The sequence below is a fragment of the Camelus bactrianus genome, chromosome 10 (genome assembly GCF_048773025.1).
Source record: "Camelus bactrianus isolate YW-2024 breed Bactrian camel chromosome 10, ASM4877302v1, whole genome shotgun sequence".
In the NCBI taxonomy this organism is placed as follows: Eukaryota; Metazoa; Chordata; class Mammalia; order Artiodactyla; family Camelidae; genus Camelus; species Camelus bactrianus.
The window spans coordinates 48,655,698-48,681,477 of NC_133548.1; the positions used below are offsets into that span (position 1 = coordinate 48,655,698).

Here is a 25,780-nt window from a genome sequence, read left to right on the forward strand (position 1 = left end):
CTGGGGAACTGCACTGAGTCAGCCAATTCCAGCCCTTGGGGAGCTCACAATCGACTGGGAGAGTCTGACACACAAACAGATCATTTCCTTGTGGTGTGGGAAGTGCTATAACAAAAGGGAGCTGTGGAGCACAGAGGCCCCGCCCAGCATGGTTGGTGGGGTGGGGGTGGGCAACAGGCAGGAAGGGCTTTTTGGAAGGGATGATGGTTGAGTCAAGGGTTAAAAGAGGAGTTGTTTGTAAAGCAAAAGGTGTCAAGGAGTATACTGCAGGCAGAGCCCTCTCCGTGCCACCTGGTGTGCAGTGATGTTAGGTAGAAACCTTACCTTTTTCTACTCTGGGCTGGCACTATATATTTATGGTGTTACATTACTTCTGGACCCAGCTCTTTGAAAACTGTCCATAGGGTGATTAGGGAGGTGAGAGAGATTTAAAACACAGGTCACACAAGGAACAGTGGCTGAATTATGCATATTTAGACTGAGGGAAAAGCCTCTGAGTGACAAGTAAACGGACTTTTGTATAACACTGAATTTCCAAGTGCGACCAAAGTGTAGAAGCCTGGAGGCAGATTTCAGCTGAACACAAAACGGAACTCTACTGGCCTTTCTTTCAAAGAGAACAACTTGTTTGGCAAGTTGTCGTCACTGGAGAGGTTCAAATATGCATTCCCATTTGGTCGTCACATTGTAGAAAATGATGAGATTGGATAAGATGACCTTTAAGGTTCTTTCCAGTGGTGGATTCTCTCATATCTTCCCCACTACCACTCTCTACCCCCATTATCTCTTGTAGACTGTTTGCTTCAACCTCCCTGTGACTCTCATTACCTCCTGACCAACGTCCAAGCTCCGCAGCACAGCACACAGGGCCCTCTCCCACCTCACCACTCACATCCCTACTCCCAGCACAGCAATACCAAACCACTCAGTAGTTCTCTGCACACTCATACTATGTTGTGTGCTTAAGATGCCCACCCCCTTCCTTTGCCTAGCTTTTACTTGTTCTCCAACACTCTGCTCTGGCACTGTAGCAGACGTTTGCCACCTATTGTCTGCACCATGATTTCTGATTCATCAATTAACTTCCTCCCACTATGTCTTGATGGAAGGGTAACTGCAGTGGCCTGTCTCCTGCAACCATTCAGAAGGAAGCTGAGGGGGTCACATCCGTCCCTTATCAAGCTCTAGTTTCAGCTAGGAGGCTGGCATGTGACAAAAGTCCAACTGGGGCATCTCTCCAGGTGCTCTGAATCCAAAGACATCAGGAATAGATAAAGGTGATCTGGTAGTGGGGAGGCAGTGGGAACAGTATCCTGAACAGGCTGTTCCAGACACAGTATAGTTGCTGTGTCTTTGTTCCTACTTCTTAGCCTTCTGGAGTACCCTTGGTTCCTACATTTTTCCAGGCCAATAAATATTTATAAAATGAATGATTGAAGCAGAGGGATAAAGGTCAAAGACTGAATTCAAAGCAAACCAAATGCAAAGTTGGACCATTAATGATTAGAACCAGAGGTAAAGAGAGCAAAATAAAGATAAAGAGGAGAATGGCTGCATCACTAACAGGAATGAGGAAGTGCTAGTTTGGTTCCCCAAACTAGACAGGGAGGAAGGATGGGGGAAAAAACATTTTTACTATAATCCTTCTTCCAAGACACCTCCATTTACATACACATGAACGTTTCTCCCTTGGGGATGATAACAGTCCTAGTATTATTTTAGGTTGAGTTAGCTTCTTGGTCTCTGATTTAGATGGGTCTCAGGCTAATGGCCTTGCCCTTACCCTCAGAGACTGTGAAATTTAAAGAACTTGTCAAATAGCACATATCCAGTGGCAGGAGAAATCAAAGATAACTTGGAGGTTTCAAAGCAGGAGGATGTGGGACTAAGAAAGCAGGAAGAAAACGCTGAGTTTGAGACCTTAGCAGGAAATGGGCAGAGATGACCCCGGAGCAGTGAGAAGTAGGTGTTGCCTTGTTGAGACACTGATTAATGGGTTCATAAATCTCTACAGCTGGTGGTATCCTACTGCATATTTCTCATCACGTGCAACTCTGTGCATATGCACAAACAATGCAGCATTCAGTGCTTCTCTTCTGCAGGCAGAAACATGAGATGGGTTCATTCATTCAATATATATTTACTGGGCACCTACTATGTGCTATGCACTGTTCTAGGCAGTGGTAAAATAGTGAAAAGGCTATAGTCATGGAGACTACAAAGACAAGTAATACTACTCCTTAAATTTATTCATTATATTGTTTATGTGCTATGAACAACATAAAATAGGGGAAGAGGTAAGGATGTGGTTAGTATGGTTCTCAGAATAGTCCATGCAGACGGTGGTAAAATGACCTTGTAGAATGTTACTCTCACTCATCTTACCTTTGAACCTGTTCAGAGGAAGGCAGGCAGTGGAGACCAGGACTACAGAGTTCTAACAACCCTGGAAACTCACTCCATGACCACTGCACTATCACAGATATGTAGTTACTACTTTGAAGGATTTCCAAACCTTTAACTTTTTATTATGTTAGCTGATGCTAACATGGGCAAATTAGTTCCACTGAAGGAGAGAAGCGGAAAAGTAAGATGGAAAAATTTTAATGTTAGCTCTTTCTTCTGGGACTTCTGATGAACCAATCATGAAATATTTACTGAGTAATGAGCTCTAATACTCATGTAGGGTCAAAGTAGATTCTAGGATATGCCATGCTTATATTTCAAGAACATTTCAGTTTGGATAGAAAACTTTATGAACTACACAATATCTAAGATAATAAAAATTACACAGAAACTCTTGCCTATGAAGAGACCTGTTTATTACTGATAACACTTCATTTGGCTAAAACCACAAGAAAACCACACACACAAATACTTAAAGTGCAAATTCTCATAGGCAGTACTTATAATACACCTTGGTGGTTTTGTAGGGAAAAATGAGATGCTGACAGAAACTATTAAAACAAGAGCACAATTGTGAGCTACTGCTATACAGAAAAATAATTAATTCTTAACTGCATATATTTTTATCTGGCATATTCAATGATGTATACAAAGAGTTTATTTTAGCCTATAACACAAGGTCTCATCATATATAGACGCAACTCTTGTTTGACTGGCTCTTGTAAGATACATGATGAATCATAATACTGGACAAAAATATAACAAATAGCATCAAATTAGTTGTGACTCACTTGGAAGGCAGCACTAGTAGGCTCATAATGGCACTAATATTAGTGATGTTAAGTCTAGAGATAATTTCTTGGCCATCTTGGCCAACATCTTGCTTTGAGTGTAAAATACTAGGCATTTCATACAATTTCCAAATAGGAATATGCTCTGCTCTCCCCAAAGGAACAGAGTATTTATGGGTGTGTGTGCTTAATTAACATTACTAATTACAAATTTCAGTACTGAGAATTATTTTTTTAAAAGCTGAATCAGAAAATTAACCTTTTTTGATTGTTTCTTAAACTATTTACTTCCTTAAAATAAAATCCCATAATTCCTCTCATCACCAACTAAGCACTCTATAAGATGTACCACACTAGGTGCTGTGGATATGAAAAATAATAAACCATGATCCCTGCTCTCAGGGAACTGACAGTAGGGTGCTTATTCTTAGTCAAGGGATGCCAATGAATTAAAGAGAGCAAAACTGACCAACACATCTGATTATATTACAAGGTTTGGTGGTAACATAACTGATTCAGGTCGCTTTAATTTGGCATTAGTACTTTCAAAGGTCAGCTTCTAAAGGACAGAGAAAAGTCCTAGATATGTTCTATGCTTATATTTCTCACACTAGGATCGGTCAGTGTGTGTACCCCTAGGGATACGCAGCAACTTTTGGCGGGGGTGCTCAGGGAGAAAACTGAGAGCCCATGTGATAAACATGGTGCCTCTTTCTGGCAGCACTAGTTTCCATGAAGACTGAAGGAAGCATTTTTATATTAAAACAGTTTTATTATGGAGAACGCAAAATTCACTTACATTTTTAAGACAGGACAGGAAATTTCACGAGTGGCAGGCTGCTTTTGATTTTGCTCTGAGGCCCCTTCCCCCACACATTCCTGCTCCTCTGCTTTAGGATTATGCTGGTGGAAACATTCGAGAAGCAAACTTTAGATATGTCACTTTGCCCTTGGTCACTTTACTCATTTTTGTATGTTCTCTTTTTTAGGTACCCAGTCTTGAATTAACTGAGAGAAGAGATATCCTAATGAATGCAACAGTATGGTGAATACTTTCAAGTAACCAATGGTAAACAGTAACTTTGTTTTTGTCAGTTTGTGTAAAGAGTCAGACAATGAGAGAATCTCTTCTTTCCACTTAGACTTCTTATGGCAAAATGCTTTGAGGGACAGATGTGAAAAAGGATTTCCTCAGACCTTGTGCTTTGGATGCCCAAAGTACAAGAAAATCTGAAATAAAATGCTAGATCAATTGACCATTCCTTTTGGTTAGCATGACTCTTTCTTCATCAGTTTCTAGAGTGATCTCAGAAAACAAGTGAATTGTAAAAGGCCATAATAAGTTAATATATAGCAATATCCGGACAGACTGAAAAAAGTTTATGCAACAGATTTAAAATTACTTCTTACAATGTCTTAAATATTCTCACAGTAAAAACAAAATAACCAAAAGTCCATAAACAAAACAGCTTAGGAATAAGTTTAAAGCATTCTGAATGAATACAGTTAAGATTTCTTATCAGTGAGGTAATAGGGCAATAGCTTTTCACAGTAACAAAATGTAGGAGGGCACCTAGGGAAAGAGGGAGGTAGAGAGAAAAAGGCATAAAACAAATTTCTCCAAGCAGAATTTGGATTTTTCAAGCATCACAAACATCAATGGAAAACATGGTGAGAGAAATACCGATAGCAGCAGTTCGTAGAACAATTTCTCCATTAAACTTCAGCTAATACCTTTGTTGCATCAATTCCAGAAGCAACGTGCTTAAGAAATGGGAGGTCTATTCTCTATGTAAAGATATTCCAAAACATCCAACCTCTTAGAATTTTTCTGTCAGCTGAAGTTATGACATCCAAATAACAATAATTTATTATTTAAAACAAAATCCTCAAATATCCTATAATGGTATACATTCTTCAAGATAAACAAAACTGTGTTCAAGTGTCACTTAGTTTGCCAGATTAAATTGAGTAGGTCTTTATACAGTGAATAAAGGCTGCATTCATGCATCTACTACTCAATATATACAAGAACTGTCTTGTGAGCTAAACGCTTCTAGACATGGAGTGAAACTTAAATGTTACTTTCAGTGCTCTTTATGACATCATCTTTGCTCCAACCTGAGATTAAAAAAAAAAAAGTATTGGAAGGAAACTTGAAAAGCCATTTAGTATATCCCTTAATATTAAATTTTTTAATTTAATTTTTTTTAAGTCTCTATTACCTCTTATTCTGTCTTCGTTGGAGACGGAGAACAGTTTGTCATATTACTTCTTACTTTGAGTCCTTCAATAAAAGATTCAATTAATAACTCAAGACTTATTAAACTATCTCAATAGCTTTCTCCCCTCCAGAGTTAAATGATCTTAATCCTTTGAACTTTCTCTCAGTGGTCTTATTTTCCAATCTATATTTTATTCCTTTTTAGTTCTGCTATATCCTCCCCTCCCCTGTTCCCACTGGATCCTAAAACACAGCATCTTAGCAGGAACTGAATCAGTAAGAGGGGTACTTTTTCTCACCTCCTCAAAGGCCTCTTTGGCCTCTTTTTAGTGGTCACTAATAAATCATCACTATCTGTTCGTCATAACAACACATAAACAAAAGTAAACAACTTGCCCACAGCCAGTCCATTCCCTACTTTCGGGTGTTAAGTTTGCCCTTCACACGAAGCATTCCTTGTGCCGCTGTACTGACCTTTCTATTGTTTGTTTATTTCTACTGTTTATTCTGTTTATTTCCAATATATGCTTTGATCTTGCCCTACTAATTCTTTCCTTTTCCCAAAGTTCTAGAAAATCCCAATTTAAAAAAAATTTTTTTTCATGGAGGTATGGGGATTGAACCCAGGACCTTGTGCATGCTAAGCATGCAGTCTACCACTGAACTATATCCACCTCTCTAGAAAATCCCAGTTTTGATCTACACACTGAAAAAGAATGCATTCATTTCCATGATATTATTCATAAAGAAAAAGATAAACAGTGTAGATTCTAAGGCTGAGATCTACTAGTCAGCACTTCTGTTTCTCCTGGATGGTGTGGGCTACTAAATTGACCCTGCTAAGCAAGCGTACACCCACTGTGTCAAGTTCTTGTTAAATATGCTCAGACAGACTCAAGAACTTGGCTAGAATCAAAGAATTCTCTTATATACACTTCAGGAACATCTGTAAAGTTTTGTTAATTTTAACTTGGGATTTTAAAATTTTTGAGATAAGAATCCAAACCTTAATGACTTTTCTCTGTGATTAACATGACCTAAGTGCTGCATTATATTAAAGCACTAAAAACTGTTCTCTTTATAATAGAATGACAGTATGACATGGCTTTAGTGATTATAAGTCAGCTATTGTATCATTTTAGCTCCACTTTGTTCTTCAGTCACTGAAACACAGATACTAAAACCGAATATACATATTTTTCATATATATAAGCATTGTTCATACCACTTTGTAGAATATAGGTCATTTCCTAAATTACAATCTACATTCCTAAAAGCAAATAAAGCAAAACAATCTACATATTTCTTTTTCAGTGCAAAGCCTTTGAAAACAAACTCGATCAGAAATATGGTTCTCTACATTTAGTTGCGTATTATCTACAGTCATACAAGATTTAGCAATAAGAAAGCAAGGAAGGAACAAATTAACAATAGTGGCAATACAATAATTTGAAAATTATATTCAGATTATCTGGGTTTAACCAAATGTTAGTCAATAGCTGCAGTAAGCCAAACTATGATTTAATAAATATTCTAGTCAGTTCAAATTTTATATTATTATTATTTAGGAAATAAATTCTCTAATACTAGTTACCTCTCGTAGGCAATTTGTTTAGTATGATTATGTACACCTAAGGCCTTGTTGTTGTTATCTCTTAACTATACACCACATACGTTTAAGTACTCTGTTAGCTATAGGGCAGGGTATGCTTTAAGAAGATTAAATAGTGTTTCTCTATTAACTCTTTTTTTTTTTTAAGACTACAGAATCAAGCAAAATCGATTTTCCAAAATTTTTTTCCCACATTGAGAAAGATAAATAGTACTCTTGTGATCAGAAATTCTACAGAAGTCAGTAAGATGTTAAGATAAACTGGACTTTAGTTTTAAAACATGTAGTTTTAGTGTTGCATAATATCTTAAATCTGGATGTTTTATTTCTTAGTAAAATTAGCATTATTTCATTTGATAAAGAAATATAAAAATGTAATTTAAAAGTTCTACTTTTAAATAAATTCACAGCTCCTATCTCAGTTCAGATGTTTTTCTTTAAAGGCTGTGATAACTGACACAATTCTAATATGAATATCCTTAACTACAGGTACACTGACCCTGCTTTTAAGATTTTGGTGCACATACGTAAGATTTTAAAATCAACAAACCTATTTGATATAGAGGGGAAGCACCTATATAGTTTGGAAGGTTTTCCTTAACTATTCGCAAATTAAATGATAAATTACATTCAGTGCAAGAACACTATTTCAATTCAAACCATACCCTGAGAAGGCACTGAGAAATTTGACAAGAACCAAGCCACTAGGAGTGTTGCCACTATTGTTTTATGTTCAGTAAATGTCAGGACTTTAACTAAATACAATAACTTTACACTGCACCAAGAGCACCTGAAACAGGTGCTGAAACCATATATTGTAACATCTGTTCTAAGCTAGAAATGTTAAATACCCTACTTCAAATACTCTAATTTGTAAGTTAGATATAACTATGATACTTCTCCACAGTTTTCTGGGAGCAGTGCCAATTTTATAGATTAATTTCCTTAACTAATTCTACATTTATCTCTCTTAAAAAAAAAAACATGCAACACACAATTACAAGAATACGGAACTAAGTAAGCTTAATCACACTTTCCCAAGAAAACTCACATTAGTATTGTTTTGTTTCTGTTGGAGGAAGAATGATGTATTACCATAATACTTTTAATGTAATGACTTTTGTTCAAGATTATGAACAAATTTGAAACATTTCTCTCCAGACCATTTCATTTCAAATTTATACAGTTTGTTTAGTCAGCCACCTAAAAGAAGATAAAACCAAACAGACTTGGCCAGATGAGACAGAGAGAGAATGTTAACACGAGTTCATTGTGTGGAGTTCTTGGTTGTTCTGTTCCATATGCCAGGGAAAATTAATGAGTGTACTGGTGTACACTAAACAGAACGCCAGGTCAGGCCATTCTTACTGGGCTCAAGAAAATGCTCAATCAAAGCATCAATGAGTTTCTTCAATTCCTCTTCTAGTAAGGCAGTGTCACTGAGGAAAAAGGTTAGAAGTTTTGAAATTCTTTATTTTCATAGTTTTAAAATTTGTTTACATTGTTATAACTTTTTAAGAGGGCATATACCTGATGGATGATTAGATAATTGGTAAACAAAAGAGAAATTCAGTTGAAACAAAACAAAACAAGGCCAAAGGTGGGAAGAGGGGAATCACACACACAGAACACCATTATCACAAACTAAAGTTGAACTGCACTAAAAGGAGTTGCCTGGTACATGAAACATGGCTGAGTTACATACAGCATGTCTAAAGATTTCTCCTGGGTCAGGTAATTTAATGGCTTAGAACACTAATACCAGGTATTAACATAAAATGACTTCCTGAAATACTTTGAAGAGTACCCAGTATAGATACTATGGGATGATACGGTGTTTATTTCAGGTAGCAGAGAAAGAAGTGTGACTCAAAGAATGAGATATTTAAAAAATAACAACTATGCCCTTCAAAGTCATCACCTGAAGAGCTAACATTGTCCAAAACATTTCTAGGAAGGCCTCTTTAAAACTGCCTTCACATACAGTCATTTTACAAGCTATACAACAAATCAATTTTTATTACTTTAATAATTATCCTTCATTTTTAACCAAATATAGCATTACACAATTTGGTTTACTTTACACTCTGCTCTGAATGACTTCAGGAGGTCATTTTCTCCCTCAAAGGAAATAAATCTACTCCTAAACACAAAGACTTATGGAAATAGTAAATAATGTAACTTGGGCTCTCAAGGCAATTCCAAAAAATCTCCTTTCCAAATAAATATTTATCAATGACAACGTTATAGGAAATACTACTTATAAAAGTTTAAAGAGCCTTTGAGTATGCTTATTAAAGGTAATTTAGTCATAATTCATACTCTTAAAAGGAAATAAATTGGGCAGATTAAGTCATATCATATTAGATGTAGAAAATGAATGTTTGGCAATAAATAAATTATTTGTTGATCATCTGTTTATGTTCATCATATAATAGTTAAAGCTCAGAGAGCTTTCCCAGGAATATAAATTCACTAAAGAATTAAAATTCAGTTCCCAAATAATACAGCCTCTTTGGAAATCAGTCTGGCAGTTCCTTAAAAGGTTAAACATATGACCCAGCAATTCTACTCCTAGATATATACCCAAGTGAAATGAAAATATACGTCCACACAGATACTTGTACACAAACATTTAGAGTACCATTATTCCTAACAGCCAAAATGTGGAAACAACCCAAATGTCTATCACCTGATAAATGGATAAAAAATGTGGTATATCCATACAGTGGAATATCACTGGGCCATGAAAACAAATTAAAAAAAAAAAAGAATAAGGTACTGATTGATGCTAACATGGATGAACCTTGAAAACATTATGCTAAGTAAAAGAGGCTAGTCACAAAGGACCACATATTGTATGATTCCATTATGAAATGTCCAGAGTAAGCAAATCTCTGATGACAAATAGTAGATTGGTGGTTGCCTAGGGCTGGGAGGGAGGGGAATGGGGAGTGACTGCTAATGGGTATAGGGTTTCTTTTTGAGGTGATGAAAATGTCCTAAAATTAATTATAGTGATATTTGCACAGCTCTGAATATACTAAAACCTATTGTGTTGTATACTAGAAATGGCTGAACTGAAGGGTATGTGAATTACATCTCAACAAAGCTTGTGTGTGTGTGTGTGTATACACACACACACATATTTATTTAAAAAGTCAATTCTCACCTCTGCTCAGGTGATGCACACATCTCTGCATAATACTTTATCTTTGGTTCTGTCCCACTTGTCCGAAGAGTAGCAACACAGCCGTTTTGAAAAGTAAATGTAATCATTTGGCTGTTTTTACTCATAGGCAGCACCTATGCACAAATGTAACAACAGCTTAATTATACTTGGTACCTTTCTCATTTTCAAGTGTTGTAAAATACATTCTACTTATATGAGGTATGTAAAATAGTAAAATTCATAGAAACAGAAAGTAGAAGGGTGACTGTCAAGGGCTAGGGGGAGGGGGAAATGAGGACTTGTTTAAGGGGTACAGAGCTTCAGTTTAGCAAGATGAAAAAGTTCTGGAGATCTGCTGCACAACAATATGAATACAGTTTACTGAACTGTACTCTTAAAAATGATTAAGATGGTAAATTTTATGTTATGTATTTTTTACCACAATTAAAAAATTTTAAATACTCTTAAAAGAATTTTAAAATACAAAAGATTACATATATGGTAATTCATAAATGTACCATTTACTGAACATTTATAATAGCACAGGCATTGGGTTATGTAACTTATACACATGATCTCCAGGTCTCAGCAATAATCCTGAAAAGTAAATATTACTGCCAATTTATGGACAAGGCTCAAAGAGAGTAAACAACCTGCTCAAGGTAATCAGCTAAGTGGCAGAACAAGAAGTTAAAGCCAGGTCTATCTGTGTCAAAGTACAAACTTCCTCTATGTCTGCAAAATGCTTTACAATTTCAAAGCACTTTCACAGACAGTTTATCAATAGTCTCCAAAGCAGAGTGCATGTATCTTAGAGGATGGGTAAAATCATCCATTGGGATGCAGTAAAATTTTTTTTACCTAAAAATTAAAACAAGAAATGAAGCTTTACTGACATTGAATATATAACCCTAATACTTTTCCTGGACCACACATCAGTCCGTGAAGTCATCTCGAGGGAACTGTGAAGTTGTCCTAGGATGGAGGGGTTGACAGTGGTGCCTTCCCATCTTGAGCCCGGTCCTCTCCGTGGGACCTCTTTCTCAGTCTGGTACTACCACACACTAGTTGCTTAAGACAGAGACCTTCCTTCCTGCCTTTTCACTCACAGGCCATAAGTATCAAGTCCTGCCTATTCTATCCTTTAACTCAACACTGTCTGACTCTCTCCATCACTACTGCTGCTTTATTACATTCAGGCTTCCATCATCTCTCGTCTTGATTACTGAAATAGCATGCTAACTCCTCCTGCCTGCAAGTTTGCCCCCTTAACCCATGCACCATACATGCCATTCTGCCTTGCACACATTACAGCTAGAGGAACTACTTGTGGTTCTTTGAAGGAAAACATGCCTTTTCACCTCCAGACATAGCACCTGCTGCTCCCTTTGCCTGAAACACCCTCTGTTCCTCCTACAGCTGGATAACTCCTACTCATACTCTAGAACTCAGCTCACTAAGTCGTCTAAAAAGCCTTCCATAAGCCCCTCAAGTCTGAGGGAGGGACCTCCCTATGCTCTTCTATGGCACCCTATGCACCCCCTGGTAGCCCTTATCATTTTGTAAAGTAATCACTGTTTACTTGTCCATTTCCCCACTAGACTCCTGAGCATAGAAACGGTGCCTTTGTCAGTACTGTGTTCCCAGTGGGCCTGTGCCTATAGCACAGAAGGGTTTTGATAAATGCCTACTGAACACACAGAGGAATGCCAATCTGAAATGTGGAAAAGAAAAAAGCAGTAGTCTTTGACACTTACAATGTGATGTCAGGGGGTTAAATATCTAGACTACCAGCCTTACAAAACTGTATGAGCATCAGTACAGAACAGGTAGGAAAGCACTCTGAATAACAAATACCATAAACTTTAAAGGGAGTCAAGAGGAAGTGCCAAGAACTATTCTAAGCATAGCAACATTAGAGAAATAAAAAGAAGCAAAAACTCTGGTTCTTCTTTTCAAGTAGTTTACAAAAACAGATAAGTATGTATACACATATACACACACATATATGTGCATATACACAGAATAACCACAACTGAGAACCAATTTTTGTTGACTGGATGAATAAACACAAAGTGAATACAGGTAGTATTCTACACAAAAGGCTGAAGATTTCCCAAAATACATTATGTCCCTAGAATCTTGAGACAACATCAGAATGTTATAAACAGAAATTTAGGCTAATAATACTACTAATAATAAAATAAATACAATCAGCAATCTGCGGCATTTAAATATTTTTTGAGGACCTACCATGTAGCAGGAGCTTTGAAAGACATAAAGGTATATTAGAAATGCATCTGCCACACACAATGCAATGATAACATAAGGTAGAAAGTGCTAAATGACAAGCGGAAGGCACAATATATAACGAAACCTCAGGAGGAAGATATCTGATCATGGAGCCTGGAGGGTACGTGGAGGAGGTAACATTTGCCTGAAGTCTTAGATAATGGCTAAAATGTGGATCTGCAGCAGTAGGAAGAAAAGGTGGACTGAGGAAACAGCTTGAGCAAAAACAGAAAAAAAATTTTAATTTGAAAAAAAATTTTAAATGTATGTATGTAAGAAACTATGTTATTCTATTTGGCTGGAGGTATAGGGAATAAGACTGAAAAGGGAAGTTGTACATCTTTGAAATGATAGGCTCTTAGACTTTATTTTCAACATTATTTAGCATCATCATGCATTCTCCCTCCCTTTCTGTCTCTCTCCTTCCCACTCTCCACCCTCAGGGGGCAGCACACACGTGGGAGTGAGGAGGGCAGGAGGACAGGATCAGAGTCAGAGAGCCAGTGAGTGGACATACAACTGCTCCAGAGAAAAATAATGGGTCCTAGTTTCAAGAAACTCACTGGCTTGACCTGCCACTATTTTACTATAGTATGAATTATTACAAATTGTTAAACACTTAAAAAAAAAAAAAAAAAAGGTACTTACTGATTTCTTATTAGGCTGGCTGCTGTCATATCCAGTGGTAACATCTCGTACATGCAGTATAGGAAATGTCCCACAAAATTTGGGGTACTCTTTTGGAGAATTAAAATTGCGAAGCCTTTCAAATATACTTTTGATGGTAGTTGGATCATAACACAAGAAATATGAAGTTTTTGAAATATGATAACCATATCTGCACAAAGATTTAAAATGTTAAAATCAGATTTCAAGACACTCTTTAGAAAAGTATGTATTAAAGATAAGACTATTCAGTGTTATGCAGAAAGTGGCAGTCCTTAATGCAGACAATTTTAGTACTTTTAAAAAAAGAATGACTATTCCTCAAAAACAAATTTCAAAAGCTAAAATTAAGACAAAAAAATGAAAAATTTAAAATGCAAAATGTGTAACAGTAGAACTTACTTTTCATAAACCTTAATCAGTTGTTGTTTCAATGTTATATCCATGGTTTCCAAGTAAGATGCCATCTCGGCAACAACGGCGGCTGCACTCACCCCATCTTTATCCAAAACTGAAGTTCCACACAGAAAACCTGAGAATTAAAAACATCTTTAAAAAGGAGGAAAACATAAGCATACACATATAGATATAGTTACAATGGTTTTACATTTCTTCAGCAGGACCAATGAATTAAAAAGCCTAGTAGTAAATGAAACCCACTGATACTGAAGGTATTTAGGGGACCTTTAAGGGTTTTTTTCCTGATGAGAAATGCATCTACATATTTCTGAGTTCTCGGTGGTTTTTACAACTCAAAATGCAAAACCAGATGACAAAAATTCCTATTTTAAAAAATGCTCTCATTCAAATTTCAAACATTTTAATATTTACCACATACCAATAGACTCTTCAAATGAAAAAAGGACTTCTTTCCCATTTTCCAGGAGGTCTTTTATCCTACTTCCAATCCATTTAAAACCTGGTAATGTTTCCTGAAATGCAGAGAAGGCCACCCTTGTTAAGTGACTCATAAAAATACATATTAGAGAAAAGCCTGTCACTAAATGCACATAACACTTTCATAATGATCTGTTATGGTCTTTGGTCTACAAAGACTTATATATTGGTAAACATATGGTCATAAAGTACATGGATATACACACTGCCACAACTGATGACCTACTATTTATCGAGCACAGTAGTAGGTATTTTATACCAAACATAATCCAATAAGTGGTGATGTATACAGTCACAAAGTAACATAAATACACACATACATTATGATCATCTGTTTATCAAGCACTCTAACAGCTGCTTTACGTCATCATCTTTTTTAATGCTCACAAAAACTCTTTTGCTGAAACAGAGGCTCAGAGGTTCAGCAAATTTGCTCAAGATTATGCTGCATATAAAAGATGGAGCCAGGATTCAATTATACTGCTTCTCAGAAACTGTCCTGTAAGCTGCTTTATAAGCATTAATGTAAGATTGCCTATGAAGATTGTAATTTAGTCCCCCTAAGTAACCAAATGCCATAAAGCTTTTAAATGATGCACTTTCAGCACTATCTCAACATGTATATGAACCACGTGTACCTTACCATAACACCATGGCTCAAATAAATACATCAAGAAACTTACTAAGTCCTTCTTTGGTCATTTTCATCTGTTGAGCTACTATTCATTTTAAAGACATGAACTGTTTTAGCGTCGAAAGAGTGTGTGATGCCCACTGACTCCAGAGTTCTCCATTACTAATTTAAGATTCCTTATTCACCTCTCTATACCTCCTCACTGGAAAAAAAATAAAAAAAAAAACCTCTGCTGCACTGCCCACTACCCCAATGAAAACAAGGAAGGAAATTTATAATACTAGTCTTCAGAATCATGTTCTTTTTTTCTCTTTTGTGCTCATTATACATTTTTCTTACCACAAGGAAAAGGTTCAGGCTTCAATAAATTCTCTTCTATTTTGCTATCTGTATTTTAGAAAGCCTGAAACTGTAAGTTCTGTATCATTAAGGTACAATTTTCTTTTATTCAGTCAATTAGTGTTAAGACCTATAACTTGACTGTGACTCAAGAAAAATGCCCAGAGGTGACTTTTTCACTGATAGTTGGCAAAGATGGCAGTGGAGAAGCAATTTAATTGGCATTAGTAAAAAATGGTCAGCCTAACTGCCTGAGGCTCACAAAGGTTAATGATTTGGGCTGAGAGAGAATCATTACTTGTTTTTTGGATGTAGAATCACTGAGTCTTAATTTGCAATTTAGAAGACTACTTCAAGTTTCTTAAGACTGAATTCTAAGAGCCTAAACAAGCAGTCAATGACATATATAATTTTGGAGAGTGGAGTTTCTGTTACTGATGAGGTCACTGGGAACCAGATTTTCTCAGTATGAAAACTAGGTGCTGTTGCACAGAATAATAAACATTAATACAATTTTTAAAGAACATCTTATCTTACTAGTTTCAGAAATTCACATACAGGATGAATTTGGCTCAAGGTGTCTAAACGATCAAAAAGATTAAAGCAAGTGTTAACAGAATTAGGAAAAAAAAGAGGGAATTAGGAATAATTCCTAAATCAATAAATCAGTATCAAAAATCAAAAATCAATAAAAGTCAGTTTTACTGGGGCGACAACTTCAATTTATAGACAGGTTTAGAAAAGTAGCACGCAGATATTATCTATTCTTACTTCAAAATGAAATCCTTCTTTAAGAGCAATTGCCTTCAAAATTTTGGAGGAGACTGTGGTGGCTAACATATAAACATCCTTCACATCAGCGTTTTTTGATTTATTTTTCTTCCAGCAATCAAACATCCACCACCCAAATAAAGCTGCCAACTCATTCCCTGTGAAAACTTTCCAATCACCACTGCAGAGAGAATGAAAATTCAAGTCAAGACCTCTATAACTTGTCATTAAAACTTTTTGATCCAAGACCTACAATACAAATTACCATCCTTCACATAGGAAAACCCAAACACTACCGCATGTGATTTTTGAGAAAACATTTATTACTTCTTTCCTAACTGTCCAGGGTGAGCTTAGGGTAGGAATGGCAACAATGTCCTCTGAAAAATTATTACACTGTGACTTTAATTTTCCTGCTTAAAGAGAAAAAAATTATAGTATGATGTCTTCTTTATGTAAGGACATTTGTCGCAACACTATAACGGCAAAAATACACAGCAACCCAAAGAATCAAGATTAGGAGCTGATTGCATTGATAAAGTAATCTGCTGGGATATTCTGCCATTTTTTTTAAATTGGAGTATAGTCAGTTTACAATGCTGTGTCATTCTGCCATTTCAAAAATTAGTATTTTAAATAAAATTTAAGGACAGAGAAAAATGCTCCCAGTACAATATCAAGTGGAAAATAATCAAGATATAAAGCTAGATATAGTATGATCACAATTATATAAAAAACAAATATTTCTTAACTATTTGAATAGAAAAAACACACGAAGGAAAAGTCAAAATATCATCCTAGCTGGTTATCTCTGGATGGTGGACTTTTAAGAGATTTCTTTTCTTTTTTTTTTTTTTTAAATTATTATTTCCAATGAGCCTGTAAGACTTAAAATCAAAAATTGTTTTTCAAAGTGTAAGCTTTTTATCAAGTAAGAGGTTCTACTTACTTCTCCTGAAGTTCCGCCACTGCCAGTCGGTCTGCATCAGGATCTGTGGCTAGCACTATCCGGGCACTTTCTTTCTCTGCCAGTCTCAAAGATAATTCCTGAAATGGTGACCCAAAAAGCTGAATTGCATTGAAGATGGTTAAATTTAATGTTCATATTCCTAAATATAGGCACTATGTTAAGTGGTATGAATTTTACAAGGAATATAGTTTGGATAAATTTAAAATAAGCCTAGAAGTAGGGATATCCACTATAGAGATTTCAAATAAAGCAGAACATGTGGCTCTAATATAATTTAAAAGATGTAAACTAAAGTGGTTTTAGCTTTATAGGCAATCTTTGAATTGTCAATGAGTTCTACTCACTCGATAAAGTTTAATACAGTAATAATAATTTAAATATAGAAAAAAAATACCAGCACAGATTCTCCTTCTTCAGGATTTGGGCATTTAACAGTAGAAAAGTCTGGATCAGGATCTTTTTGTTCTGGTACTGGAATTGGAGGCTTAAAACCAAATACTTGAAAAGCCAACTGCACATAGTCATGTCCAACTCCATGAAAAGATGTATGTATAAACTTCAAGGTGGTCTTTGAGTTTAACTCCCTGTAAAGGAAAATCATCATTCAATCAATATTATAAAACTCATTACTTGTGATATAATTAAAATAAGCTAGAGAAAAAGCTAAAATATGTTGTGCTAGGATAGGGAAGATATACTCAACAAGCCAGGATGTTTTCTAAAAGTAGTGTTAGCTATTTATGGAATAGTTATAGAAATATGAAAATAGGGAAGGAAAAATCAAGTTTTACAGGAAATTTCCTGATCTTATATAGAGTGAATACATATATTCAGCTATAATTTTTAACAGCTTTATTGAGAGGTAATTAATATACTATACAATTGATCCATTTAAAATATACAATTCAATGGCTTGCATTATATTCACAGAGTTGTTCAACCATTATCATAATCAATTTTAGAACATTTCCATTACCCCCAAAAGAAACCCCATACCCCATAGCTGCCACACTCTAACCTTCCCATTTCTTCCAGCCATGGGCAAATACTAGTATACTTTTTGTTTCTATCTCTACAGATTTGTCTACTCTGGATGTTTCACATCAATGGAACCATATACTATGTGGTCCTTTGTGAGACTGGCTTCCTTCACGCAGCATGTTTTTAAAGTTTATCCATGTTGTAGTATGCAACAGTATTTCATTTCTTTTTACTGCTGAATAATATTTCATTGTATGGATATACTACATACTTAGTTAATGGATATTTGGGTTATTTCTACTTTTTGACTATTACGAATAGTACTACTTGGCTATAATTTTAATATAATAAATAGCCATCACATTTTTATCTGTATTTCTTTCCCTTATTTGTTAATCTTATTCTAAGGTAATATTATCCTATATTCCCACTTGAATACCTGTGAAAACAGATCTTTTGCAGATCTTCCATGTATCTTCTACAAATGTCCTGCAGAGGATCTCTCTTCAGTGGGCTGGTATCTACTAAATTATCATTCCAGGAACCATTCCAGGGTTCCACACACTCTTCTATACATTTCAGAATTTCTTTATCATGAGGAGATGTGATCTGAGCACCATTTTCCCAATAAACCTAGATGATGGGTAAACACAGCTATAATTACTTGAAATGTTGGCCATATGGTTTATTAGCTACAGTAGAGATATCTGACTTTTAAAGAAACATATCAAATTAATCAAGCAGAAAATGTCAACATTGGATTAATTTAATACCCAAGGATATTGATGGCAATGATTAAACAGGGATTTCTCAATAAAATGATCATGTATTATTTTCTCTTTTAGAAGTATGCTTTAATAACAATACAAATAAAATATAAGGGCATCACTATAACATTATAATATGCATATACTTTAGTGTCCAATCATAATCTTAGATCTATAACTATGTATTAAAGATAATCTAAGAAGCCATAAAACTTGATACTGTGAAATTTTAGCATTATACAGTGGTTCTGTTATATGACAACAAATTATTTTTCAGTTATAAACTAAAGTAGAATTTATGTCACACTAAATAAAGTTTGTATCAGGAAAGACAATTAACATGCTAGTTATTCACATACATTTCAGTATATGTACTTACAGTATTTAATGAAAATACATTTCATTAAGTTGTCAGTTTGTCAAGTAGCCTGATCAACAAGACATTAGGAACAGTTAACCAAAAAAGCAAGAAAGTGTATTTCTATACTTCGCAGGCTCTCAAAGTTAAAAGGGACTCAGCTTAGAGAGTATCTATACTAACTTCTCCCATGTATTTGACATGGATTCCCTCTACTACATCTTGAATGAAGGAAAGAATACATTTGAGTATATACTATGTCCTAAGCTCTGTGCCAAGCAATATGGGAGATAAGATGACCTAAAAATTCTCACTCTATCAATACCTCAAAATGCTAGATAAAATAGGAAAAATATTATCTAAAATGCATAGCTTAGTCCACAACCTTCTTTCCCCTTCCTTCGAAAGGGAAAACTCCAGGCAGTGGGGAAAAAAAGGAAAGAATGGAAAACCAGAGTGATAAGGCTGTGGGCTGAAGCCTTGGCTGCCTGGGGTTTGGGAATTGTTCATTTATCTGGTTCTTGAGTGGTAATGCCCATGTGGAAGGTAGGAAATTGGAACTGAGATGCCCCTCTTAGAGGAAATATAGAATAGAAAAAGTTCTGCCCACTGTCATTGAAAGATGATGAGGAAGCATGTATGTTTCTTTTTAAGTTCTGGGTGATTAAAAAATTTCAAATCTGAGGTCCAAAGTAAAACCGAAATTACTCCTTGCCTCTGTAACTGGTAATACTACCCACTTAGCTGGCCAGGGCCAAAATCTTAGATTAGTATTAAATCTTCTTTTCCCCAGTAAAGCAGAGCTCTGTGTGCCTGGAGTCCTTCTACCCAAGATGAAAAAAGAATATAAGATCACAGACTCATCACCCAGGAGTCCCAAACAATACTCAACATTGTGCCATATCGTCTGTCCACCCCTCCAGACCCACTCTTTACCCTTCTCCACCCTATTTTCTGCCATGAAGCCTGACACATCAAACAGGTCCCATGGCCAACAGGGAGTCCCAGCAGAAGGTTGGAGGGAGAGGAGAGTGAGGTCAAGGTACCATTCTTACGGCTCTCTTCCTGCAAACTCCCATTCGTTCTTCAAGTTCTTGGTACAAAATGACTTTATTTCTAAACTGGTAGAGAGGATGGATTTGAGATGGGATCGGGAAATCAAAAGTAGTAAGGTACCAGAAGTAAAAAGACCGCTGAAGAGACTTGTTAAGAGTACATATTGAGAAGTAATAAGTAAGGGCCATTAGGCATACATGTTTCTATCTTTCTGTCCCCAATGTCTACCTCTGCTCCCTACTATAAAAAATATATTCAGCACATATTATTTAAATAAAATAAGAACTATGAAATAAGCAAAGGTCAGGAGTCCAAGTTTACCTTGTATCCATTGTCTTCTTTGCGGTTGTGAGATGCAGTAATCATTACGCCTGCAACTGCTTTGAGCTCCTGGACTGCATATGGCTGAAACAAACACACAAACAAACACTGTCATTCCATTTTGTTTCCTAGCTGCTCATAAATTTGATGTAAGAATAACATTGACTGAAAAATTGGAAAAGATATTAAGATATAAATGGCCTAAAACCTCAATAATCAAGCCCAGGCTCACTGGGTATAAAGCCACCTAACTGTTAGGTCATCAGTAACCACTTACCTGTTAGACTAAATGGCTTTTTTTCTCCCCACTTTCATTTAACTTAGTCCTATAATTATTTTGTTCATTTAACAAATAGTTAACACCTACTATATGCCAGACACTCCACCAGACTCTGGAGATGTAAGAAGGGAACAGAATCATAAAATACTAGAGCTGGGAGTAAATTTAGAAATCATCTAATCCACCACATTTTACACACTGTAAGTTTATTTAACATTAGGCAATCATAAAGGAGAAGATACAAGGGTAGAACACAGACCTCTTGCATTCCACTTTGAACCACTCTGTGGTCTTATATCATATAAAGGTCAAATTACCATCTTCTCTCTCGAAGTTAATTCCCAGGTTGAATTTCCCTTTTTATTTGTAGTTATTATTTGTCTATCTAGGATGTTCCCCCTACTCCTTCTACCATCATATCCAGCTTCTCTTCTGGCCATGGTGGTGGTGGGGGGGGGTTGGAGTGGACACATGACCCCGGCTGACCAGAATAACCTATTCCCTTGATGATTTAACTCAGAGACTGCCTCATAACCCAAATCTGGTCAGAGTTCTTTTCCAAGATGTTTCTGCTGCAGATAGTCAAGGAAGATAGCCTTTTGACTCAAAGTCATGGTGATAAAGGGTATGAATTTGGGACTGCTAAAAATAACTTCTTTAGCAGTTAGAGCAAATCTACCACAGTAAGAGAGGAAGGCCAACACACAGTTACAGTGGAACTGGTAAGCAGTGGCAGAATATTATAGGAATGTTCTACATTTCTGGGCCCTCTCTGGTTTCCACCATTCATTACGGCTAAATGTTTAACAATTCCTTCAATTCTTTAAAATTCTAAAGCCACTTAGCTTTATTTCCAATAAATCACTAGTAACAATTTAGACAGACATTATTTAATTCTCAAACATTTGGTAAAACTTGCCCACATAATCATCTGGACCTGACATTTTTATTTTGAGATTAAAAAAAAATCAGTTCAATTTTTTTTCAGTTTTGATATATCAATTATTCTAGGAAATGAACCAGTTCTCCTAAGCTTCACATTTATCTGCATTATGTTGTTTAGAATATTGTAGATTTCTTAATCTCTACTGTGTTTATTATGCACTCTTTTAATTCTTTATCTTTTCTCTTTTTTCTTGAGCACCCTTGCCAGAGCTGTCCATTTTATTATTTCTCTTCAGAGAGCCAACTTTTGTTTTGTTGATACTCTTTTTTTATTTCCTATTTATTTTCCTCATATCTTTATTATTTCCTTTCTTTTACTTTTTTGTATTTATTTTCTTTCACTTCTAACATACTAAGTTAAAGTCTTAGCTCATTATTTTAAATCTTTTTCCCCTAATATATTCCTTAAAACTATTAATAAGTGACTTCCTTAAGTAGGGCTTTAGTTAAATCCCATAATTTTTGCTATTTATTGTTTTCAATGTTGCTCAGTTTTTAAATATAGGCAGTTGCTTTGCAAAGTTCTGAAATACATAATACTATATTTTAGTCAAACAATGCCAGTCTCCCAACATATTCAGATTTCAGTTACCACGCTACACTAACTGTAACTGCATCAAGTACAAGCTTGGCTGCTAGCTCTTCAGTCCAAAATAATTATGTATATAAGAAATCCATTGTGATCAGTGTCAAATCATGTCACTCTTTTGAAGTCTGTCAGTGATCCATCACTATGCATCTATCTTGTTAGTCAGCTCTCACAGACAGCAAAGCACGTAGTTGTGTTGTCTCCTTATCTCCCAGTGATAAATCCATGTGACAGTGTGCAAAAATAGAGTTATAGAAAAAAAAAAACTGGGAATGTTGACACTGCTGTCATTCAAGAGACTTTAGATATGCAACCAGTCAAGCTTAGCAAAGGTGAACATATGGATACAAATGAGGTATGTGGTTGTGATAAAGAGGAGGAAGATGTCTCAGAGGAAGTGATACTGGCAAAAAAGGAATATATTTCACAACAGTAAAAATACAAAAGATAAAATGTAGAAACCTGATCCCGACTTAGAAAGGAATGTGATAATTCACCAAGACATAGAAAAGATGCTCATTCATATTGTTAAGTTTTATGACAAGAAGCACTGGTCATTCTTGATAAATTTTTGACAAAGAAATAAAATACTTTATTTCTCAATGTTTCTAGTGTTTTAAATTACAGTAACCAAACAAATATTAGTTCTAGTATTTATTCTTCGTACATTTTAAACCAAGAGTAAGGGTGTATTTAAGGTTTTGGAAAAAAGTTTTTAAAGGTCACAGAACAATTGTAATTTTTCTTGTTGATTATTAAGATTGCTTTGCATGGTTTTAGCTTACATGGTTATCTTTACAGATAATCATGCAAAGCAAGGATGCCTGTAGTTTCTGATTCTCATGATGATACCTTCCTTGTCATAAATTATTTACAAATGTGTTTTTAAAATTCCAAACACACTGGGTTTTGTGGGTTTATTTTGAATCTTACTGTATTGGTATTCAGGTTTACGGCTTGATAAGCAATCCTCTGGTATTTGACAAGATTTCCTTTGTGACCCTGCTTGATAAGAATGAATATCCTACCATCACTGAATACAGGGTTTACACACTTATACACACACACACACACACACACAACCAGATCAAGCATGCTAACAGTGTGGTCATTTATCCTTAATAATTTTTGCCTGCCTGATAAGTCACTTTCTGAAAGAAGACTATTAAAATATCCCACCATGACTGTGGACTTGTCAACTTTTTATAGATCAAATTCTTAAGTGGCTCAATGCATGCTTTTTGAATGAAAATAAATTCAGAGAAAAATTCGTTTTATGTCCTTTGTATCACTTAATACAGAACTGTATGCATGACAAAGATTTGAATCCTGGCTGATTTAAGAAATCTTTCAAGAGCAGCAATCTGTATGGTCAATAACACAACACACTTACTACAAAAGGTGTAGGAACATATCTTGAAAAAAGGTACACAGGAATATCTTTGGCCAGTAAGACTGCAGCAGTGAGTTTAGCAAGCCTAAAAAAAAGATAGAGGATTCACTTAGTCCTTAGCTTACCATACTTTTTAAAAACCAGTCTTCCAGAAAACAAATGTTTCATATTACAATTATTATGAATATATATAGTAGCCTACTACAACCAGTTCTTACAATTACTAGTTTTTTAAGCTTCAGGTTTCAACTTCAAAATGTTAAAGAAATAAGCTTTTTTTTTTTTTAAAAAGGAGCTTAACAATGAACAGAATTGACATTTTAATTTTTTCCTTTTTCCTCATTCATCTTTTTTTTCAATTTTTGAAGAAACATATATTTTTAAAATGAGTAAATAAAAGATGGAATGTAGAGCTTGTTGAAGGAGATCTTTCTTGCAGAAGGTTTGGCTGTGAAGGCAAGGCAGGGTCGGGGGAGGTGGAGAAGGGTGTGTGTCAGGGGAGCAGAGTCTGTTTTAGAATGTGGATCTGAATGAGACTGTGGATGCAGGAGGACAGTTGGCACACTCCTCATTCATCTTTTGATGGCTCTTTTAGTAAGAAATAAAACCTGCAAAAGGCAAAAAGACTGGAGGCAAGTGAAATAAGAGACTTCAATAAACACAATATGCATAATTACCTCCTGAAAAAAAGTATCACTATGTCATGATTATCTGTGTGAAAACACTCTAAAACTAATCAAATGAATCTATAATGAGAGAATATAAGCTATATAATTAGTCTTACTTAGTGCCTTTGCCAAAATATTAAAATCATAACATAAGTTATGATGTCATTCTAAATACTAACACTAAAATTTAAAAATTTTACTCCTTTCTGTTTTAAAAACCAAAGGTTATCTCTGAAATGCTTCTATTTCAGCCTTAAAATAAACATTAGCATGTGATCACACTTCTGTTTGATGGTTTCCTGTTTCAGAAATCCTATTACTGGGCATAAAATTTTTTTAAGGTTTTATGACAATCCAGCTTAATCTCTGAAACAATGAACACTGTACCTCTGGCTGCTGCAGCTGCTAGTTACTTGACCCCGGGTGTCATACCCAACGACAAAACCTCTCTGCTTGAAGTCTGAGAAACATCTCTCAAGGTATTTGTACATCCCCTGAAGCAGACAAACACAAAAGATTAGTTCCTGACTAATGCCTGCTTTTTCTACGACTTAAAGTTTATTCTTTTTGTGGGTTGTTTGCAGCTTATTGGCTCCCAAGGAACTGGCTTCCTCTTTTTGTTCATGTTTACCAATGTGGGAACAATAATGTTAATCTTCAAATGTGAGATGATGAACATCTATTTCCTGGAGTTTCAGATACATTTAATACCACAGAAATAACAATGAAGTAACTGTTAAATTCAATATGATACATAAAACATTAGGAAAAAAAGATGGGTCATAAGAATCAGTATGTTAGAAGAGCCTCCCCAAATTGTTTCTTGCCTTAAGGCTCTAGAAAACAAAATTTTGACAATTTTATACCTCACTAAATCATATGATTGAAGCTAACTAAAAGATTTGACCTGTTAATGACATAAACATTTTAAATTAGCAACATAAACCTTCACTAGAACATTTCTTAGGGTGGCTGATCCTATTCCTTTGTTTTAAAATCTCACAGAAAGAAAATCTCATAAACAAGGAAAATTTGTAGTCAAAGGTGACCAAAAATATGAAATGAACTATTTAATACTGAAAATATCAAAGCAATCAGCTAAAAGCACTTAACTATCTTATGAATGATTTGCTAACTTTACCACTTTCATCTATAAAAATAACACTTTGTATTATTATAGTCCTTTTAAAAACTACTTTCACAAATGCTGCCATATTTAATCCCCATAACAGCCCCCAAAAGAAAAAAATGCATAGTTCTATTTTTGTCTCTGTCTTTCGACATCTTTTCCAAAAAAGAGGGGACAAAGTAAGATTGAAGCTCTATTTAATGACTTGTCCCAACTCATTCATTCATTCAACTAACACTGAGTTATACTGATTTGTTGAAGACCTACTATATGGTATGCACAGCTAAGTAACTATGTGGCAACACCAAATGAGGCCCCAGTGACTTCTGGACCATTCTTTCCTGGCTCTTCCAAGTATAATTATTATCAACCTATTCCCTATGAGAGAGAGAGTGAGTGAGTGTGTGTGTGCTTACTATAGTTCAAATTGGCTAGTTTCACTAACTTATTTATATTTCTAATGATGACAGTATCCTAAAATCTCACAGAATCTCATATTATTCTCTGGTGTAAAACTCC

At 35.3% G+C, this 25,780-nt stretch overlaps 1 protein-coding gene across 2 annotated transcripts in view; it reads right to left on the reverse strand.

Moving 5' to 3' along the window:
* Nucleotides 1–3,367: 3,367 nt before the first annotated feature.
* The window catches only part of PGM2L1 (phosphoglucomutase 2 like 1), a 37,135-nt gene continuing 14,722 nt past the window's right edge, over nucleotides 3,368–25,780 (reverse strand). Inside the window, exons 4-15 of one of the 2 annotated variants that reach the window (XM_010973128.3) lie at nucleotides 24,520–24,626; nucleotides 23,465–23,549; nucleotides 20,258–20,341; nucleotides 18,195–18,388; nucleotides 17,169–17,358; nucleotides 16,754–16,851; nucleotides 15,805–15,985; nucleotides 14,002–14,095; nucleotides 13,566–13,695; nucleotides 13,146–13,335; nucleotides 10,206–10,339; nucleotides 3,368–8,472 (exon numbers count right to left, since the gene is read on the reverse strand). In XM_010973128.3, the coding sequence (XP_010971430.1) occupies nucleotides 8,370–8,472; nucleotides 10,206–10,339; nucleotides 13,146–13,335; nucleotides 13,566–13,695; nucleotides 14,002–14,095; nucleotides 15,805–15,985; nucleotides 16,754–16,851; nucleotides 17,169–17,358; nucleotides 18,195–18,388; nucleotides 20,258–20,341; nucleotides 23,465–23,549; nucleotides 24,520–24,626 (1,590 nt within the window). In that variant the 3' untranslated portion in view covers nucleotides 3,368–8,369. The remainder of the gene's footprint in view (nucleotides 8,473–10,205; nucleotides 10,340–13,145; nucleotides 13,336–13,565; nucleotides 13,696–14,001; nucleotides 14,096–15,804; nucleotides 15,986–16,753; nucleotides 16,852–17,168; nucleotides 17,359–18,194; nucleotides 18,389–20,257; nucleotides 20,342–23,464; nucleotides 23,550–24,519; nucleotides 24,627–25,780) is intronic. The other variant, XM_045508777.2, reaches the window with a different exon arrangement.